This window comes from Xenopus laevis, chromosome 7S (assembly GCF_017654675.1).
Source record: "Xenopus laevis strain J_2021 chromosome 7S, Xenopus_laevis_v10.1, whole genome shotgun sequence".
NCBI lineage: Eukaryota > Metazoa > Chordata > Amphibia > Anura > Pipidae > Xenopus > Xenopus laevis.
Window position 1 is genome coordinate 27776932 of NC_054384.1, and position 22039 is coordinate 27798970.

The 22039-nt window shown below is 39.0% G+C and overlaps 1 protein-coding gene across 4 annotated transcripts in view; it reads right to left on the reverse strand.

Annotated features, from left to right (window-relative positions):
• The window catches only part of LOC108697472 (zinc finger matrin-type protein 4), a 277352-nt gene that overhangs the window by 136933 nt on the left and 118380 nt on the right, over positions 1 to 22039 (reverse strand). For all 4 annotated transcript variants that reach the window (XM_018227533.2, XM_041571042.1, XM_041571041.1 and 1 more), the window contains exons 4-5: positions 21845 to 22004; positions 812 to 1045 (exon numbers count right to left, since the gene is read on the reverse strand). In XM_018227533.2, coding sequence (XP_018083022.1) covers positions 812 to 1045; positions 21845 to 22004 — 394 coding nt within the window. The remainder of the gene's footprint in view (positions 1 to 811; positions 1046 to 21844; positions 22005 to 22039) is intronic.

Genomic DNA, 22039 nt, shown 5'->3' on the forward strand with positions numbered 1-22039 from the left:
TTCCCTTGAGCGGTGTGGCCCGCCCCTTTTTTGCGTCATGGCCCATCATATTCCCCTCAAGAGGTGTGGCCCGCCCCTTTTTTGCGTCATGGCCCATCATATTCCCCTCGAGAGGTGTGGCCCGCCCCTTTTACGGCGTGGCTCAGCCACCTGTTTGCATCTCGCCCCACCCCTTTGGTTCCCGCCCCCCCTCTGGCCGGTAATTTTTTTTTACAAAGGTGGCAACCCTAGTGGGGACATCACTTACCATTTGGTAACCAATGATCCATAGTCATTGAATAGGTTAGAATGAGTAGCTTCAACTATGAATATGTAACATGGACCAGACCCATAGAGTAAGAAGATACTAGTCAGTGGGGACATTATGGAGGTTAACGTAACAATAGAACATTTGTACCAGGTCAAGCAAAGAAATAGATTTTGCTAAGGTGATCAATTAATGATACCTACTTACAGGTAGCTATAACCTATAAATATAAATCTAATGGAAACAATGCAAGTTTTCTTTTTTCTATCTTTAGACTTTTTTTCCTCGTTTTTCTTTCTTCTTTTTTTCCTTTTTTATTTACATTTGTATCCTGGTGCATGAGACCAATTCTGACACCATACAACTCTGTATTATACTATAGGTATAAAGCAGGACATTGATACACAAATACACAAATGGGATTAAAACTGGTCACTTTAAGCACCATTTCTGAATAAAACTATTTAAAAGTATATTTTTACATTTGTCATTATGATTTCTCCATATTCAAATATACTGTAGTTTTGTTGAAACATATTTGCAGTTTAAGTGCAAACACCCTACCTTCTAATGCTTCCGAATCTAGTGTTTCTCCAAGTCGCTGTAGAAGTTTAGCCCGTGCTGCATTCTTTTTGTGCTTTTTCCCCTCATAATGTTGCTGGGCCATCAGCGGATTGTTAAACCATGCCCGACAGAGGTCACAGAATTTCCTAGACTCGTTTCCTATGTTAAGGTTCCACAATGTGTCCTCTTCCTGAGGTGGTATGTCTGTATGCTCAGGGGTCTCCTGTATTGGTTCTAAGATAAAATACACATTTTTGAGAAAACAAATCTTGTACAGCAATTACAAGCCATGGTTATAAAACATTTCTGGGACACTGTGGGAATTGTGTACAGGTATGGTATCTGTTATCCATAAACCCATTATCCAGGAAGCACCACATTATGGGAAGGCCATCTCCCATAGACTCAATTTTAAGCAAATAAGTCAATAAACAGTACCTTGTTCTTGATCCTAACTAAGATATCATTAATCCTTATTGGAGGCAATAATTTATTTACTTTTGAAACGATCTTTTAGCAAACTTATAGAGATCCAAAATACAAAAAGACCCCTTATCTGGAATACTCCCAAACATTATGGATAACAGGTCCCATACCTGTAGTTACATGGGTAAAGTTTCTCCACTTTCACTACTTTACAACAATTCTATCATTCGACTTTGCAACAATAGCCATACAACTCTTTATATGTTTTTATACTGATGTATGCCAAGCAATTTTATAAAAATTTTCTGTTTTCTATATTGGCTATATATATATATATATATATATATATATATATATATATATATATATATATATATATATATATATGTTTCATAAAAGATTGGTGACAAACCTCTTTATTGTCTCAGAAACAGTGACATAGAAAAAGTTATCCCATAGCAACACATAGCCCATCAATGTACAACTAGGGATCAGTAAATAAGCATAGCAAAACTTCCATCATGAATGACACAGTAGACACCTTTGATAAAGTTGTGGGTAACTGGAATGTTATACAAGGAAATGGACTATAACTCATGTGCAAAAAATTCTACTTTACTTGAATTGAAATCAAAGCCCCTGTGAAATATTGGCATTGTGTTATATCATGTCATCAATGGGGGCAGATTCACTAAAGGATGGAGTGGCTATATCAATTTGCCAGCGTTGCCACCCTAGGGGACAATTCAATAACAGGCGCCAATTCGCTAGTGAAAGAGACCGTCACTAGCGTTCGTTCACACTCTATCGCTGGGCGACTTTTTTTGCTCTGGCACTCGCAAATTCAGTAAAGTGCGTATTTTACTGAGCGTTACCTCTTTGTTGACTTTGCCCCCTCAGATCAGGCAAAATGCTTTAAAGAAGCTAGATCTGCCTCAATCTTCATATCCTGTGTGCTGAAAATGCTTTAAAGTGCCAATAACGCTGGCGACTTTTGCTTTTTTGAAGCGAGATTGCCTGAAAAAATCCTAACAAACTTTGTTTTGGGTAACTGGTTTTCTCCAGATATTTCATAACATATGGAACATTAATTTTACAGTGGGCTTATATGTAGGGCATTATATTAACTCTTTTGTCTGTATTAAGGTTCCCTGGACATGTGTAATAAAAAGTGGTACAAGCATTTGCACCAACATTTATAATAAAGACCTCCATACAACTTTAAATTACCCTCCCTATGCAAATTGACCTAAGTGCAAGATCACAAGCAAATTTCTGCTAGGCACAAACGAACGCTAGCGCATCTTCGCTAAGAAATGCTCGCACTGCCAACGCGAAAAGTCGCCAGCGTTCAGAGCCCAGGATGAAGCTCTGCATATAACTGAATTGGTGTACCTGTAGTGCATTTGCGCCTGGCGAAGTTGTGCGAGGTATGGTGAAGCGGTCGCTAGCGACAATTCACACTTTAGTGAATCTGCCTCAGTGTGGGGAGCTGAGAATATAAATATCACTCTTCAAGTGTGAGAAAGAGAAGGGAAGATGTGTAAAAGAAAAGGAAGACCACAAGCCCGAATGTAAAAATGAGAAACATGCGACCCATGCCTAGATTCATTAAAAATGTACAGTCTACATTTGAAGATAGCATTAATAGCAAAGGGTGAGAGCATGAGTCTGAAGTTAATAATAAGAAATGCATACTGAGGTTAATAACAAATTTCGATCAATATTTCAAAAACGATTATTCATTTGATTCTTCTTTTTGTTTTTCTTATTGATACTTTGCTATGCAATATTCTTTTATACGTGGGGCTTTAAGGCAAGGGGTAAACTTTAAATGAATATACTGTTTGTTTCCCACATACAGTATGAAATCTAAACACAAACGTAAATCTCAGTTAAGTCCTACTCTCTCTAACACCTGTTTGTCTTCCAATTTCTACAACAACTTCATTCTTCTACTGAGCATCCTACCTGACATTTCAGGGCAGATTTACTTAGGGTCGAATATCGAGGGTTAGTTAACCCTCGATATTCGACTGTCGAAGTTAAATCCTTCTATCGAATGGTCGAAAAGTCGAACAATTTTTAGTTCGAATCGTTCGATTCGAAGTCGTAGTCGAAGGTCAAGGAGCCTATTCGATGGTCGAAGTAGCCCAAAAAAACGTTCGAAATTCGAAGTATTTTTTCTTCTATTGCTTCACTCGAGCTAAGTAAATTTGCCCCTTCATGTTACTTCTGATACTAATCTAATAACTGTTGAATAACGTGAGTTCTATAAATATTTTAAATACACAATATCATTTTAGGATGCATGGTTCTAGTTTTTCATACCTGTTAACCTTATTGGATGCCAAATAAATGATAAAATATGCCTACACTTTAGCAGCAAAACATATCTATCCAACTCACCAGTTACTGGTGAAATAACTATTGTCAAGCTTGATATTTAATAATAAGTTTACAGTATGTTAAAATACATATGTCAAAGATGAGTAATTATTGAAGCAACCCAAAAGAATCTAGTGGTACCCTAAGCCAATGGCTCTTTCATATCCATGGTCATATCTACCTGGTTATCCTTGTGCATTCATTTTACTAGCCAACTATCTTACTGTAACTTCCTATCTATGGGGTTTTTAAGTCGCATTGGGATTATCATTTCGCTTTGCTTCTGAAGCAATGGAAGCAAAAGAGCCAAAAATGAATCCAAGACATCTGTTGCCTAACTCAAGCTGTGCTTCTTAGTAGCACACTCTTCTTGACAAAATCATTGAAAGAACAAATCTAGAAATGTACAGTACGGTGTCTGTAAACAATCTCAAACATTTGTGTGGTTTGCAGATGATGGATTGTCATAATTGAGATTATATACTATCGGTAAAACTAGTATGTGCCTCAGAGGGAAATGCACCTTGTACAGAGAAAGTGGGGTGATTACAGTAGGTGAGGCCTTTTGATTGCAATTTGATTGTCTTGTCTTTATGAGGATTTGATACATATATTAAACGTTTATCATCATGTAGGAATTTGTAAATTATCTGAGATTATAGGGATAATTCATTCAAATATTTAGCCCAGATTTTAATGCAAAAATGCAACTTTATATTACCTACCTTGGTTCCCCATCCCTGTAGTTTTTAATGCTTCATTTTTTATTGCCTTTATTAATGCCTATGATTAAGTGAGTGTTTCCCGAAATGCGTAAGGCGATGTTGTTAACCCTATTGTTGCAATAAACTTCTCCTAACTTTTATCCGGAGTGCCACTTGAACTAATTGCTCATTGGACTTAATTTTTTAATGCTTCATGTATTTGTATCCAAAATGATTTGTTGATGGCATGCCTCAAGACAGCATTGATTGAGCCAAGTCAATTCTTAAACTGAACTTCTCAAGGGATTAAGGGAGTGTTTCCCGAAACGCGTAAGGCGATGTTGTTAACCCTATTGTTGCAATAAACTTCTCCTAACTTTTATCCGGAGTGCCACCTGAACTAATTGCTCATTGGACTTAATTTTTTAATGCTTCATGCATTTGTATCCAAAATGATTCATTGATGGCATGCCTCAAGACAGCATTGATTGAGCCAAGTCAATTCTCAAACTGAACTTCTCAAGGCAACAGCATCATCATCATCATTTATTTATATAGCGCTGTCAAGATACGCAACAGCATTTATTCCCTGTAAAGGCTGAAAACAAAGCCATCTGATTAGCAGAGAAATTTCAGGTGATGTAGGAAAATGTAGTGATAGCCTTTATTGGCCAATTTAGTGGATTACAAAATGCAAACCTCTTCTTCAGGCACGGTATGGTGCTTTTAGTTATTTTATAGGTACACAGCTCACTGTAGGAAAATAACTGACAGCAAAGCTAATGTGCCATCAGTAATACTTTGGGAAGCCATAAATGAAACCAACTTCCCTGACTTTGAAAGGAAAACAGGCAAATTGGTAGAAGTATAAAAAGATGAACCACCAAATAAATCTCTGACACACAACTGTTTATCTTGCTGAGAAATTAATTAACCCTTTTTCACAAAGTTTCCAAGATAAATGTGTTATTAATGTACTTGGGTCTGAAAATCTTAGAATACAGTACCTCTTATCTTGAGTTCAGAGATTTCCATTGAGTACATTTCTTTCATCTGACTCTCATAGGAGTGCCTTGATTATTTATGATTTTCTGCCTAGTCACAAACTAAATGTAAAACTGCCAAGCGCTGCAGGCATGTATATTCATCCAGAACATGCTTCAACGTTTCCTTGAAAATCCACAGATCATTCTAATACTTTAATGACTTGTATGAAACCTTGTTTCCTGTGCAAGATGCAAAATGACTTTCTATCACATGGAAAAGCGTAAACTCCTTCTTCCTCCATTTGTACCATGCAACTTTGACATACTACAGAGGGTGACCCATAGAAATTGCAGACCACCCTCTTACAAATGTGTGTGTTTTGTGTACAAATAAGTCCATCTATATGTATTGTGGGATGGTGGGAAGATAAGCTTTTGAAATGGTAAGCAAGCAGCTTTCTTATGCAGAGAAGAAATTGCAGAAAAATAGGACTTGCCTTTATTTTATTCACTCGAAAAAAACATCAACAGGGTGTTTATCTTCTTATGGCATCAAAAGCATATAACAGTCTCACAGCAGACAATGTAGTCTTTCTGACTACCCCGGAGCCTTTAGAAAGGCTAGCACCTTGTTACTCACAGTTCTGAGATCAGCTTCTATCAGCCAGGCCACACAGCCTGCAACCTTAAATGTCACTCATCTTCCTCTTAAGCTGGCAACAGACGCAAAAATCCGAACATACGAATCAATGTATGATCGGACTTTCCCATCTCCCGACCTGCCACTAACCATTCAGATCAAAGTCTTACCATTCCAACCAAATAAAGTAGTTAAAGAACAGATCAGCCGATGTTCTGCCGCTGACAGCAATCGTATGATAGACAAAGCCAGTGACAGTCTCCCACTGAAAATCATACGATCGGCAATACAAGCAGAGATATTATCGGCAGCCGACAGAAATGTTCCAACCTGTCCGATTGACCAAATGACTGATCTCCGCCGGACGAAAAATGTCCACACACACGTTCCGAATATTGTATGAATCCTCGATTCGTACGATGAGATCTTTGCGTGTATGGCCAGCTTTACACACAGGGAACATTCAAAACCCCCAGGCAACTCCACTCCACTAGCTGCCACCTCACTACCTGACTGAAAAAAAAACCCCTATATCCACTTAGACACCCCATGCAGCCCATATCATACAGCTTAAATGCACACTTCCCTGTACATTTTTATGTCAGACAGATGTGTTTTCTAAACACATCATAATAGTACAGATAGATTGATAGATAGACTGATTGATAGAGGGACACGTTTGTGGTACAAAGTTATAGCTAAACAGATGATAGAGAGATTTAGATAATAAGAGGGATATTAAAGATCCGATAGATAGATAGATAGATAGATAGATAGATAGATAGATAGATAGATCTGAGAATTTGCTATGGTATAAACTTTACATTACATTTCCACAGGCTATCCAATTGACGTTAACCTAAAGCAAGAAGCAAGCTCGTTCTGCTTTCTGGAAGTACATGCAAACACCCACAGAAGTGTAGCTCATCTATTTGTCTCTTACTGTGTGTGTCTGTAATCTCTCTATTATGATGATGATATATTGAGGCCAAGCAGAAACACCAGGCCAACACACAAAGAGATTGAATAATATAGTCACCCCATATGAAGCTGGAATATCAGATGAACTGTTAACCCAAGCAACACAACAGGGCTGGAACTAGGGGTAGGCAGGGTAGGCACGTGCCTAGGTCGCAAAGCTGGAAGGGTGCCTGGCACTTACCTTCTCTGTCAACCTACCCCATGTCCGGTCCTGTATTTCCCCGGCTGCTGCCGGAAGTTCAGTGTGCAGAGAGCAGCTTTAGGACCAAAAAGTAGGCTTTTATTTGTACATAATAGCAACTACGTGCTTGCTTCTACATAGACTCAGCAACAATGAGGACTCTAGTATAAGTAATTCTAAAACAACTGGACTTGCTGAGTAATCATTGAAGATGTTTTACTACTCATCCGAGCAGCTTCTTCAATTCAACTGACTGGTATGGGAAATACTCGGCATATAAACTCTTCCACTAATCCAATCACTATGGCACACTGTAATTCTTCAGAGAGGTGACATCTGAAAATCACAGAGGTGTGTCTAGTATAGGTAAATCTAAAATCACAGAGGTGTGTCTAGTATAGGTAAATCTAAAATCACAGAGGTGTGTCTAGTATAGGTAAATCTAAAATCACAGAGGAGTGGTTCTGTGGGGTTACTGTGATAGGATTATCCAATGTGTCATGCAACTCCTATAAACAGGTGTTACTTGTGAGAGTTGCATTAATGGATGTGTGAAGTGTTCTGAAACTGCCGGGGTACAGATGTTAGAACAGCATTGTATGAAGCAGACAGGTGGTGTCAAAGGCCCCTTCCCCGTGTCAGAGAGGGTTTCTCAACCTTGACATGAATTGCCTATTTCATGCCTCGTTCAAACCAGCGGTCTTCTTTATCTAAGATTTGGACATGTTATCTTCCATGATTACTCAGCAATTCTACTTGTTTATTTATAATAAAATTACTCATACTAGACATACCATGACCTGGATGAATAAAATCTTCAACTATGCGCCCTATTTGCTTCTTTGAACAAATGGCCCCTCGCAGCTTTACAGTTTCAGGCAAAGTGATTGAATGAGATGCTTACTATATTTTACTTTTATTTTACAATTTGAGGCATTCTTATATGGGCTATGATCTGTGATTTAAAGATCTTATTATTTCGCTTTGCTTGCTTCTTCAAAGTATTTTAATTCTTTATTCATTTGTCTCACTTCAGTACTCATTACTGAATTCCTGTTGATACTATTCTAGCCAATTGCCATTCTGCCAGAATATTTTTTCTTTATAGTACTGAAAACGATCTCCCCTTCTGTTCATTTATTTTGTTAGACGGAAAGCTCTAGTTGGTTCTAGCTTCACTTTTAGGTTTGACATCTACTTTGCCATATAGTGGCCTTCAGATGTTGTAGAATTAGAGCTCCCATTTGGTATTCCAGCTCCCAGTTAGACTTTTACAATGGTGAACAAAAATACAAAAAAAAAAATTATAAACAAGTCTCCCTAAAAAATGTTTAGAATAAGCATTGCCTATTTAATTTGTTCCATTCTTATTTATTGTTCTTATTTTCTTTGTTGGTGTAGCACCTGACACACATAATGCCCAGGAAGGGCATTTCACATTTCATCCCTTATTCCCATCAACAAGTTTTACCATCTACATAGTGTGGCCAGGTACATAGGCTATAATACACCAAATGGAGCATTTCAGTGTAGTGGTTTCATCCAAAACAACCCCATACTCAAGGTACATTCATATTGTATGTTACATTTCATAAAGTGTGCAAAAATATGTATAACTAGTTTAAAAAACAATTTTATTACCGTAACGGATTTTAAGGCTATTACCTTATAGCATCAGTTTACTGTATAGTACAGGGCAACCTCATGTTCTGCTTGATAATTTGTGACAACCCCTAAGCTTAAATTCCTGCAATGAAGCACTATTCTGAAGTTAGTGTGTGTGCTTTCAGGATAAAATTCAGCATATATATTTGTAATGTATTTCAAACAGCATGGGGTTTGTTGTCTGCTGAGGAGTCTCCAATGGTATTAAGGGACTGCGGATTTTGTGTGATATTACTGTTTTAAAGATAAATATATTGAATTCCCATGTTTTTTTCCATCAGCTCTGTTTTGACAAAAAGCTGCCCATTTCACCTGCAGGCAAACATTTATTTTGTGCCAACTAGCCTCTCAATCACCTCGAAGATTTCTCTGCATCTAATCCTAATGTGTTTCTCCGCTTCTCTGCTGAGCTGGCATTTACAGTAACACAATGTAGACTCCTTTCTCAAAAGCATCACAGGTTAGTATTACTTTACAGATCAACCCTGAACAAATGGTTTATGTACAAAATCTGCTTAATGGTATGGGATGAGGTCTGTATTGCCTGAATTGTTGCTGGATTTTGGTAATTACTGCAGAGTTTCACTCATACACATCTCTCCCCATTTGCCATGTTTAGCTCAAGAAATAACAAAAAACTACATTTTTTTCTGATTAAAACTTTAGGCCGAAAGTATGTTCAGCACAATCCCTATCCAGTGATCAGCTGCAGAACTAAGGAGGTATACTGTCCTTTTAATGGAAATCTGGAATGTCCCATTTGCAAAACTCCTATCATAATATTGCCTTTGAAAGCTACTTACAACTTTGCAATAAAGTATTTGCACAATTCTTTTAAATTACCTGTCTGATGCCCCATGTTCCTGTAAGAGGGGGCTGCCATATTTGTGCATCAGGAGTCTGTTAGTATTAGAATCTTTAAGTGACAGGCTGAGATGGGACAGTCAGGTTGGCAAAACAGGTTTAGGACCTTCAACTAACAATTGCTTACAAAAACAAACATCTCAGCAAAAATTTATCAACATGATCTATAGGTAACTTTTGATGTACATTCATATTTTGAAATGTAGTTTTTTAGTGTCAGCACATGGGCAGATTCGTGAAGATTTAGTTGCCTGGCGACTGATCGCCTCTTCTGCTAGGCGACAATCTCTCTGAACTGGCTTCCCCTTGCCTCACAAGGAAACTTTGGGAAACTTTGGAAAGCGAATCGCCGTGAGTGCATTGGCGCTGGAGTTTTCTCATTATAGCAGGCGGCAGGCAAGGGGAAGGCAGTTTGTGGAGATTGTCCCTCCGAAGAAGAGGCGATTAGTCGCCAGGCAAGTAAATCTCACCGAATCTGCCCGTGTGCTAGCTCCCTAAGAAACAACAAAACCTCTCCCTGTGTGGCCTCTTTGTGGCCCCCACCAAGGACAAACACTATTAAGTTCCTGAATAGCAGAATATTTTGCTTTTTACTGCCCTAGGTAAAATAAAGGCCCTTTACAACTGTACCCCGCTTGGTTGGTGTGCTGACCACTGGTTGCACAAATCTAATGTAAATACAGGCTATATCAAACAAATATTATAAATACTAATAATAAGTAAAGTGCACTCATGCCAATGGCATAAAGGTACCCCATGAGACCCATCTAAGCGTAAAACCTTTGGAAAATATTATCTCTGGCCTGCTCAAATGTTGTAAGGTCATACAGCTGCATTTCAGACTTTCTGCCCGCTGTTAATGCATATTTGTGTTCTTGAAGAAAAATATAAAATCCATCTAATCAGAGTTGATATCAGTTGATTCTGTGCAACTTTACATTGTCATACGATGTTTGGGCTTTTGGCGGAAACACTGGGAAAGCCAATTTCAGCTTTGAGGAAATTTTGACCATTACTTTGATTTAAAGCATAATACTGCAGTTAGGTAAGACCTGGCTGGATTAGGATAGTCCTATAAACATTTATCTACACAAAGGGAGAAACATTTACTTGGATGTACAGAGTAAATCATTTTAGAAATAAACTTGTTCACATATATAATACAAAGCTCTACTCTCTCTCTCTCTCTCTCTCTCTCTCTCTCTCTCTCTCTATATATATATATATCCATTTTAACAGACAGCAGGAGCTTAACAGCAACTGTCTGACACAGCAGTAAGATATACCAAGCTATCAGTTGGCAAGGAATTGTGCTTTCCATGCAGTTATTAGTCAGTGACATCGAGAACAGCACAAAACCTTCCTTACTGACTTCCAATAGGTCTCCTTTATTGTCAAAATAGAAACTTTTGCAGAGAAATAGTTGGTTTTTATCTAATGCTGAATGGTATAAGATCTTTTAGTTTGATACAGAACAGTATAAATTGTTATTTTCCAATTTCCTAAAAAAGAACAAATCAAAAATACCTTGCACTAATGGACATTTACCTTAAACTGACATAATCTGGCAGCAGCAGGTGTTACTTACTGACAGAGGGGAGCAACAAGCAGACCTAGATCCTGCTAATCATAAGCTCATACCAGAAACCAGATGTGCCCTGAGACTGGTTAGTACAAAAGAAAACATTTGAAGAGAAAAGTGGCTGAAGACAAGTTCACACTCATTTAAAATCCTTCTGGGACTCTTAGTCGTTGACATTTTTACTTCTAATCCAAAGACGTTGGCAGTGCACGCTACTTTTTCACTGAAAAATCCCCTTTCAGAATTCAGAGATAACATATCTGTGTTACAGATCTGGACCATGGTCTTACATACATGTATTGTATTTGTACTGAGGGGTGCAGTCTCTTTGGTTATAAATATGACTAGTGCAGTCAAGGGAGTTTGCACAGCTTGATATATCTGTACCTTAAAGAATGTTTATGTTGCTTTCTCAGTTCTACCAGTATAGCAATTTCTCTTTTAATAAATAAATGTATTTAATACAGCCAAGTAAGGCAGTTTTTGTAGGATAACTTTTGTCCTTATGTTTTAAATAAAAGACAATAACCCAACAAAATGACAAAGATTTTCAAAGCCAACTGGGGATAGTGCAAAGAAAACACACACAAACATCAGAAAAGTACAAGGGATCAGAGACTTGTACAACAATGTACACTCATGGGCTCTGGCTGACATGAACTGTGCAGACAGTTCCATGGGTAACATGATGCCCTGGAAGTGCAACATACTCTCCTACAAATAGGAGTATTTCAAGGAAACCTAGGACAAGACCATTCATATTTTTTTATATTATGTTATATCATGTATCCAATAAGGTTTGTATGCCTTGCGCACATATACAATCCTATGACCTGGCAAATAAGGGCCAATGCCAGGGTTCCTACTGTGCATACATGATAATGTAACAGCCTAATTTTCATATCTTACACAACCGATTATGGGAAATCTAGACACCCTGACACCAGCATCGGACTGGGTCTGAGGTCCACTTCAGACCCACTGCTGCTTCAGCCATAAAGCACATCTGTTCACAGCTGCTTTGAGAGAATAATTACTATTTGAGACTGCCCTATAAGTCACTACGGTCATCATTAACCAATGCCTGGGCCTGAGTGCTAGAGAATTGAGGAGAGCACAAATGCTTCCCTTGTAGGGCCAAATACATGGTGAAAATGATTAAGGGAACCCTGTACTTAATATTAAAAAAATCTCTGCATAAAACTAGTCCAAACTGTTCCATTATAAGCACCATATCAATATACTTTATGGGCCTCAAGTACCACCAGCAGCAAGCCACTGCAAAATGTGTTCCACCAACTGAAATGTATGCTAAAATACAGACAAAGCATAGCCATTTTTTTCCTGGCCCTCTAACAGTACCACAATGAGCCAACAAATAGAGTGAATACTCAAATGCAGTATGCACTTAATTCCTGGTCAACAGCAGATGTGATACAAGATTCCTTTGCACTCTAGCACACTCTGCTTTGTCCCAAATTGAATTCACAGATAGATACAATGGATGTATAGATGCTAGGCACAAAAACATTTTGTTGCACTTAGCTTTGTGCAAATAATATATAAGGTCCATTTAGTTATTTGGCTTGTACTGGCCCATGACTGCCAAGGCAGAAGGGGCTGACAGGGAAGAGTAATGTCATCTCAGTCAGTGATCCCCAACCAGTAGCTCATGAGCAACATATTGCTCCCCAACCCCTTGGACGTTGCTCCGAGCAGGTGCTTATTTTTTAATTCCTGGCTTGGAGGCAAGTTTTGGTTACAGAAAAACCAAGTGTACTGCCAAACAGAAGCTCCTGTAGGCTGCCAGTCCACATAGGGGCTACCAATAGCCAATCACAGCCCTTATTTGGAACCCCCAGGAACATTTTCATGCTTGTGTTGCTCTCCAACTCTTTTTGCATCTGAATGTTGCTCACGGGTGAAAAAGTTTGGGGACCCTTGTCTCAGATGTGAAACTGCGGACATCACAGTGATACTAAACTGCTCATATTTCAGTTAAACTCTCAGCTGTCTCTAGGTTACAATATCTCATTTATAAAATTGAAAGGTTTTTATCCCCCAGCAAATTGTTAACTTTTATAAAATGTAAAGCAGGTTTATAAATTAACATAAAACATTCCCTAATTTCCTGATAATACTGCCCATTTGCATTCATCTAGCATTTCACTGAGTACTTCATACATTATTCCATGTTCCAAAGCATTGTGTACTTCTGTCCATGTACTTTTCAATTATATCAAGCCAATTATTAATAAAGTTTCTAAATGTAATTTGCATAATAATGCACCTTGGCTATTTTTTTGTGCTCCGACATTCCTTGTTTGGATAAAAAACAATTATATTTATTTCTTCTTCTATACAGGTAAAGAACACAAGTATTTGTCCCTGCAAACATATTCCCTGCAATTATCCAAATTGCTTCTTCATACCCAGTGGGAACAGGCCCCATACCAGAAATAGATGGACCTCCTTATGCACTATAGCTAAATCAAGTGGCCTACAACCTGATGGAAGTTTGCTTATTATTTCTGCAACATTTACATTATAGTGGAATGCATTTTCTTAACTACTCAAGGTGGGCATTGTAAAGCAGACAAGGGTAAGCAGTATATATCTACATATGTGCATAACGGGTGATTTAGAAACCTCAGTATTAAAAAATCGGTCACAAATAGAAAATGATTGGAAAAAGTCTTTATTTCTGGTGAACTATCTGAAACGAACTGAACTGAAAAAAGTTTTGAAGGTAAATATCCCCTTTATGGATAACTACCAAGACAGTGACCGACATTGCTCTTCAGTGGTTATCCCAGTGGCTTATCCCACCCAAGGTTCCTCCTTGAGGGGAAGTGGGGATGCAGATTTTTTATACTATAGAGGGATCACTTAACCCACCTGTACCAGGTAGTATGTGTATTAGTTTTATGTTCCTCTCACAGGTCTGGAGTTACTCCCTTGATAGATCTGTCCTAAGCTGTCCTACCAGTTGACCTTACCCAGACTTACGGTAGGGTTCTAGCCTAACAATCAGTTTGGGCATTTACAATAGGATCAATGTGTGAGATCACATTGCAAAGTATCTACCCAAGCAGTCCAAAGACTAATAAAATGGTCATCCTGCAAATCACCCATCACCCAGCTCAAGGGATAGCAAAGCATAAATATACTTTTTAGCTATAACCATACAAAAATACTTGCATCACCTATTTTGTCTCCTTTATTAGACCAATATAATTGTTTACATAAGTTCAAGTTATATTCAGCGCCGGATTTTACTTCTGGGCGCCCCTAGGCCGCGCGGTCCGACTAGGCGGCCGCGCGGTCCTAGCGCCCGCCTTCCCAGCGCGCCGGCGAAAAAACGCCGGCGCAGTTGGTGCAGTTGAACGGCGGCTGGGCGGCATGCGGCCCGTATTTCTTTGCCGCCCTATGCCCGGGCCTATGCGGCCTTGCCGCAAATCCGGGCCTGGTTATATTGTATTTACATTAGAGGTTCCTTTATGGGCTTTAGGGCTATGTCAAACTAGGCATTTTCCTGCCTGTGTTGTTTTTGCCAAAAATACATACATTCACATTTTTACGCTGAAATCTACCCATGCACTGTCGAGTTGACTGTGTACACTGATATCTGTGTGTAAGGCAACTGATTGGCGTTGTCTCCAGTGTCATATTTATGCCTGGAGGTGAGAATACCTTGTATAACATAGCCCTATGCTTTTTTATCTTTTTTCACTCTAAGGCTAAGGGCACACTAGGCGATAGCGCCGCGATTTGACTCGCGGCGACTTTTCGCCGCGACTTTTAATCCGCAATCGCTGTGGAAACTTTGGCGCTGGCGTCTATGGGGAATCGCGTCAAATCGCCAGCGTAAAAACACACGCGGCGATCTTTTTTCTATTGTCGCTCGAAATCGCCTAGCGAGGCGATTTCGAGCGACAATAGAAAAAAGATCGCCGCGTGTGTTTTTACGCTCGCGATTCCCCATAGACGCCAGCGCCAAAGTTTCCACAGCGATTGCGGATTAAAAGTCGTGGCGAAAAGTCGCCGCGAGTCAAATCGCGGCGCTATCGCCTAGTGTGCCCTTAGCCTTATACTTTAGTTCAGTCACAGGCATCCCCAAGCAGCAGTGCACTTAATCTTAATGAGCCTTTTAGATAAAGGGTAATTGATCCTGCTTTGTGTTGTGGGACAGTAGTTCTGATACTGATAGTATAGCATGCCATAAATCAAGATAGGATTTCTATTTCTTGCCAGAAATAGATAAGAAAGGAGATATAAATAGTCACAAGTACCAGGAAATGGACTCTTCTGCCCAAGCTTGGAAATAACTTACTGTATTCAGAAGAAAAGTAAAACATTTTATTTAGAACCACACTGCTATACAGTATAGTATATAGGGGCTGAATTTTCAACTGGGGTGTACTGACAGGATCCCCAAAAGTTCAACATTGTCCCCATTTATCAAAACTTTTTGTTCAGAGCATATATTAAGAATTGATACATTTATCAAACCTAATACGTGCGTCAGGTCATCAGAATGTCTTTGTCTGCCCTGAGCAACTGAACACCATTCTGTGCTATGGAGCGAGCAGCACTGAGAGCCTTTCTGAATCATTACTGTTGACAATTATTTTCCATCCTGGAACGTTTTAAAAAATGTTTAAAAATGTTTTAAATTAAGTATAAACCATAACTGCCCAGTAAAACGTATTAGGATTAAATAAACTGGCAATTTACGTTTTTTGGAAAAGTAAGTTTATTCAGACAACAGGATCCCATTAATGACTTCAAATAGAATGCTGGTGTCTACTGAAGAGTTACACCTTGGTGTAGTATATGGTACGGCTAATGTCACATACAACACCAGGAACTGCCTCCTACTGGCCATAGATGTTGAGATTTTTAAAAGATCAGATCCTCATCGTGAGACCACGATTTTCTCGGAACGATCGTACGAATTAACCATCAACTAAAAAGACCAATTTGCCGGGAAAACAAAGGGTAGCTGCCTGCTTGGCCCTGCAAACATAGATAGATTGCACTGGGACCGACAAAGATTTTTTGACCTACCCGATCAATTTCCTGACAGATGTAAAAAAAAAAAGCGTAAGATGTACGATCGTTCGAATACCACTAACCACACGATAATTTCGAAGGATTGGTCGGACTTCCCTAAAATCGGTCGTTCGGCAAGAAGAATCGTCGCGTCTATAGGAAGAGAGTAGTAGTGCAATTTTGCCAAAAATTTCCAAGCTCACAATTTTAGAAATACTTACCCCGGTTATTCATATCCAGTAGATTTCATCAGACATTTAAAATTATGCCGAGCATTTACGTAGGAGGTTGAGGACACTGGATGGAGTCATGGCTCCAAAAACTGTGGGATTTTCGTAGTTAATTTAGTCTGTTTGTACCAGTAATAGCCAGTAAATGGTATTGTTATATAATGCCATAAGTTCACAAGGGACAATACATTCAACCAATATGTAGGTAAAGCCCAAAGAGCAAGATTTATCTTTTATGATTTGTGTGTTCAATTTTAGACTGATACCAATGTGATTCAATAAAAAAGATAAGAAAGGTGTTGAAGCTAGGGAGGTGGGCTCCTGAGACAGCCCCCCTCCCCAGTCTGACCCTGAATAAACTACCTTTAAATGGCCAAAATTATTTGTTGAGAATCCCACATGCTTACAACTGATATATATCTGAAAATAGGGTTCTAAAAATGTTATTAGATTCTGAGCGCAGTTCCGTGCCTTGGTACAAATTGTGGTTGAATATTATAGTGTGCCTGGGGCCCATATGGGTCTACTAATTGCTTAAATTCATATTCAGTACAGGAGATGTAACAAGTGCATGTGACATGTATACAATGTAAAACCTTTAGTCCCAAGTTTCTATTATCCAGAAACCTGCTATCCAGAAAGCTACAAATTACAGAAAGGCCCCATAGACTCCATTTTATCCAAATAATACATTAAAACGATTCCTTTTTATCTGTTATAACAAAACAGTATCTTTTACTAGATCCAAACTAAGATATAATTAATCCTTATTGAATTAAAACTAAGATATACATATATAAAACTAAAATATAATGAATCACTAATGGATTAAAACTAATATATATATATCTCAAATTAAGATATAATTAATTTTTATTGGAAGCAAAACCAGCCTATTGGGTATATTTAATGTTTACATGATTTTCTAGTAGACTTAAAGGGATTCTGTCGTCATTTTTATGGTGCAGTTTTTATTTCTATATTACACTGTTTACACTGCAAATAACCATGTAAAATTCTATTCCTGACCCAACAAGTGTATTTTTTGTAGTTGTAATATTGGTGTGTAGGCAGCCATCTCAGGTCATTTTGTCTGGTCATGTGCTTTCAAAAAGAGTCAGCACTTCAGGAAGGAGCTGCTTTCTGACAGGCTGTTGTTTCTCCTACTCAATGTAACTGAAGGAGTCTCAGTGGACATGGATTTTTACTATTGAGTGCTGTCTACCAGGGAGCTATCTGTTTATCTTTCCAGTGTTCTGCTGATGGGCTGCTGGGGGGGGGAGTAGGTGATATCACTCCAACTTGTAGTGCAGAAGTAAAGAGTGACTGAAATTTTCAAAGCACAAGTCACATGACTGGGGGCACCTGGGAAACAGACAATATGTTTAGCCCTATGTCAGATTTCAAAATTAATTAATTAAATATAAATTTGTTCTTTTAGATTTCTGCACAGAAGTCTTCTGGAGCAACACTATTAACTGATTCATTTTGAAAAAAAAACCATGTTTTTCCATGACAGTGTCCCTTAAGGTATGAAGATCCAAATTATGAAAAGATCTGTTATCCAGAAAACCTCAGGTGCCAAGCATTCTGGATAACAGGTCCCATACATGTTTTTTTAATGAAAACTACTCATTCTCTCACCTGTAGCTTAAATAAGAAATCACTTTATCCACTTGATAGAGGGCCGTAGCTTTCCTGTCTGCTGAGTATAATGCCAATCAAAGACCAGCTTGTATGCAATTCTGTCACTTTTGAGGGAGCTGACATTAGAGCTTTCAGTAGTGACAGCAATGAGCACTCTCCATTGGCAAACCTTTAACCTGTGGGTGAGCACAGGACATTTCTAATTGTGAAACAAAATATAAAAAAAAATAAAGAGTATATTACAAAGCTGTCTTGTTTAGTTCTATAGCAGCAATTGTTTTTAATGACTATAGATCCCCTCTAATTTGTTTGAATCGTCATAAGCCTGACCCTGATTATACCCATTTCACTGCCTGTCTAGCTGGCAGCAGCTGACACCTCTTCACAACCTTTTTTTTTTTTATACTATAATGCGGCGTATTTAAATGTCAGCTAAAGAGAAAAGTAGCAAAGAGCATAAGAGAGTAATAGACTCGAAAGAGACTGATAAATGAAATGTAGAATTCAATAAACATGAGGTGAGAAGAGGAGAGAGGGTTAAACAGCTGGCAGTTTGAGTTATCGCCTTCAAGCAGCAGTGGTAGAAGGAGCACAGACTCAATGGCCCTTTTAATGTTGGATTTCATGCCTCCATGACAGCCGTTGTTTATTAGAAAAGACTGTGCTTAGGGAATGGCTGGCTCTGATTGTGTATAGAAGACATTGGCACAGAGCACTCCAATGCAGTGGCATGAAATAGCTGTTATATAAAACTGCAGGAGTAAATGGCATGAATTAATATAAGCAATGGTGGGACAAGTGGGATGAAGCTGAACTCTTTACTGGCAAAACTTAAGGGGGATGTTTACCTTTTGCAAAGTCCAACCAAAGTGATGGGATTTTGCAAAGGAAGCAGTTTTTTTTAAATCCACAAATTTATCAATATTTATGAATAATATTAATAATCAAAGGCTACTCCAGAAAGTAGACCAAAGATAGTGGGATAACTACCAGAGGAGCAGGGAGTGTTACTGCCCATACATTTTTAGCCCAAGATATTGCCTACCTTAGCCCAAGTGACTTGTGAGAAGTCTTGTTATCAAGTCTACACTGATAATAACAACTAGGGATGCACCGAATCCAGGATTCGGTTCGGGATTCGGCCTTTTTCAGCAGGATTCGGATTCAGCCGAATCCTTGTGTCTGGCCGAACTGAATCCAAATCCTAATTTGCATATGTAAATTAGGGGCAGGTAGGGAAATTGCATGACTTTTGTTCACAAAAGAATAATTTTTTCCACTTTTTCCTTTCCTGCCCTTAATTTCCATATGCAAATTAGGATTCGGATTCGGTTCGGTATTCGGCCGAATCCCAAATAGTGGATTCGGTGCATCCCTAATAACGACAAATTACCATACTGCACTGGCTACAAAATAATACTGCCGTCACTGCTATTTTAATGCTGCACCTGCAATTGTCCCACTTTATAGCAGAAGCACTTAGCTGTATAAGCTCCTGTTTCATAGCCCTCATACAGTAAATTAAAGATAAACTCAGTTTATTAATAGGGTGCCATTTCATGTTAGACAAAACCTGACACCCCTCCAATAAAGCCGTCTAGTCATCAGCTAAATACACAGAATCATAATGAGACACATTTGTGCTGTGAAAAGCCTACTCGTCTGACATCACATATTTATAGTATGTGCTTGTAAAGGTTAGTTGTCTGATGATGCACGCAGGGCCGGATTTACATAGCGGGCACCCCTAGGCCCGCTGCTGCTCATCACCCCTGTCCCCTCCCCTTCATTCGTGCACATGCACAAGTTTTCACAAGTTGGGAGCACTGGGGTCTGGTGCGTGGGAAATTTAAAAAAACAATTGTATCTCATGATCAGCCCAAGAGCTTCTGAACCAAAGAGGGTGTGGTTGGGCTTAATGCTGTCCCCTAAAATCCTGCCACCTTAGGCCTTGGTGGCCTTTCCACACATCTGGGCCAGGATGCACGCTATTATTAGCAATCATTTTTGAATAAATACCTTATCAATATTTGGGCTTAGTCACCTTCGAATAATAACTTGCACCATATTTATATCTAAGTCACTCCATCTCCTCCTTACTCCACAAGCTGCAATTCCATCTGCAATGAGGGAATATTATCCAGCTCCATAATATTTATCTTATGTAGTGTTGTGCAGGTCAGGAAGAATTCAATCCACACCAGACCCTATCTCTCAAATCCTTAACTCCAGGGTCGGACTGGAGCCTTGGGGGCCCACCGGAGCTGCAAATGAAAGGCCGTCCTGGCAGTCACCGGGGGCCCCCTCCCGAGCTCCAACTCCCTGACCTGCCATGCACTGTTCGCAGACGCGCGGACAAGTCACACTGCTCCTGAATGCGCAGCTCGCGCATGTGTAAAAATGGCGCATACGTTCATTTCTTAATGGCACACCTGGTGTGGGGGGAGCAGGTCTGGGCCGGGGCCCACCGGGTATTTCCCCCGTTTCCGGTCGGCCTAGTCCGACACTGCTTAACTCCCACCCAACCCTAACATGCAAAATTGTATTTCCATTGTATTACTCGCACCATCTCACTCTTTATGCCCAAAACCTTTGGCAACCATGCCAAAAACACCATATAATTCCAGGCAGTAACCCTAAAAAATCAGACCTTTATTTTTTTTTATAGTCATATACGTTAAGCCTAATTTATTATTTCCCCCAGCACAAGGACAAGACCACTAAGGTCCGTGTTGCACAGAGAGCTTTGTGTCCATTCAATATCACCCCTTTCTGATACGTATATCCCACCTCAAACATATCCAAACATATCCTATGAAATAATGAATAGCTTGAAGATCTAATGACCCTTACAACTGGATAATGTAAGGCTCATTTACAAACACAGTGCACAAAGTATGTTTTCATAGCCTAACCCCCATATGTGATAAAAGACACCAAGTTTGCCCAGGTGCAATAACCTGTGTTAGCCAATAACATGTTTTCTTTTAAGCTGTTGACAGGTTTTACCTTTAAGTCAAACAATATACTGTACAGTAAATGGTCATTATCTTCTTCCCTAACCCTAGTTTGTTAAATATAACCAAACCAAAATACCTTATTTGTGGGAAGTGGTTACACATAGGGGCATATTTATCAAGGGTCGAATTTCGAATTTGAAAAACATCGAAATTTTAATTCCAAAACACCAACCGAAAAGTTTTTTTTGCACGAATAAGTCCGTATTCGGCCAAATTCGAATCGTAGGAATCAAAGTAATAGTGCATTCGATCGAATTCGAATCTAAGTTTTTCCCCAAAAAACTTTTCAAAGTCCACTAATTGACTGCAAATAGGTTCTAGGAGGTCCCCCATAGGCTAAAACAGCAATTCGGAAGGTTTTAGATGACAAATGGTCAAAATAGCTTGAAATTTTAATTTTTTGAATTCGAAAATTCACCTTGACCATTGAGAAATCTGCCCCATAAGGTATTCTATTTTTCTAGAAATAAACTAAAGACAGGCAGAGAATATATCAGTGTGGCATATGTTAATACCTTCTATTTGTTATGCTGTTGCTGTTATTTTGTTTTATGTATAGTTTTGCTTCTGCGTGATGTTATCCATGAAAAACATGCGTTGAACAGCAAGCAGTCCCAGACTGTGTAAGGTTATTCGCTGTTTGCCTCACACATTGCTTTCTCACCTGCTGGAGCTGGTGTATTTGGTGACTCCCCAAGCACAAGTTTCACTCTTTTTGCGTGAGTCTTTCCTTGATAATGAGATTCAGCAACTATAGCAGATGTGAAGAACATGTTGCAAAGGGTACAGCATTTATTTTTATCGACTTCAGTCTCATCGCTTTCCTGGGTTAAAAAAAACACAAAACAAACAAAGAAAT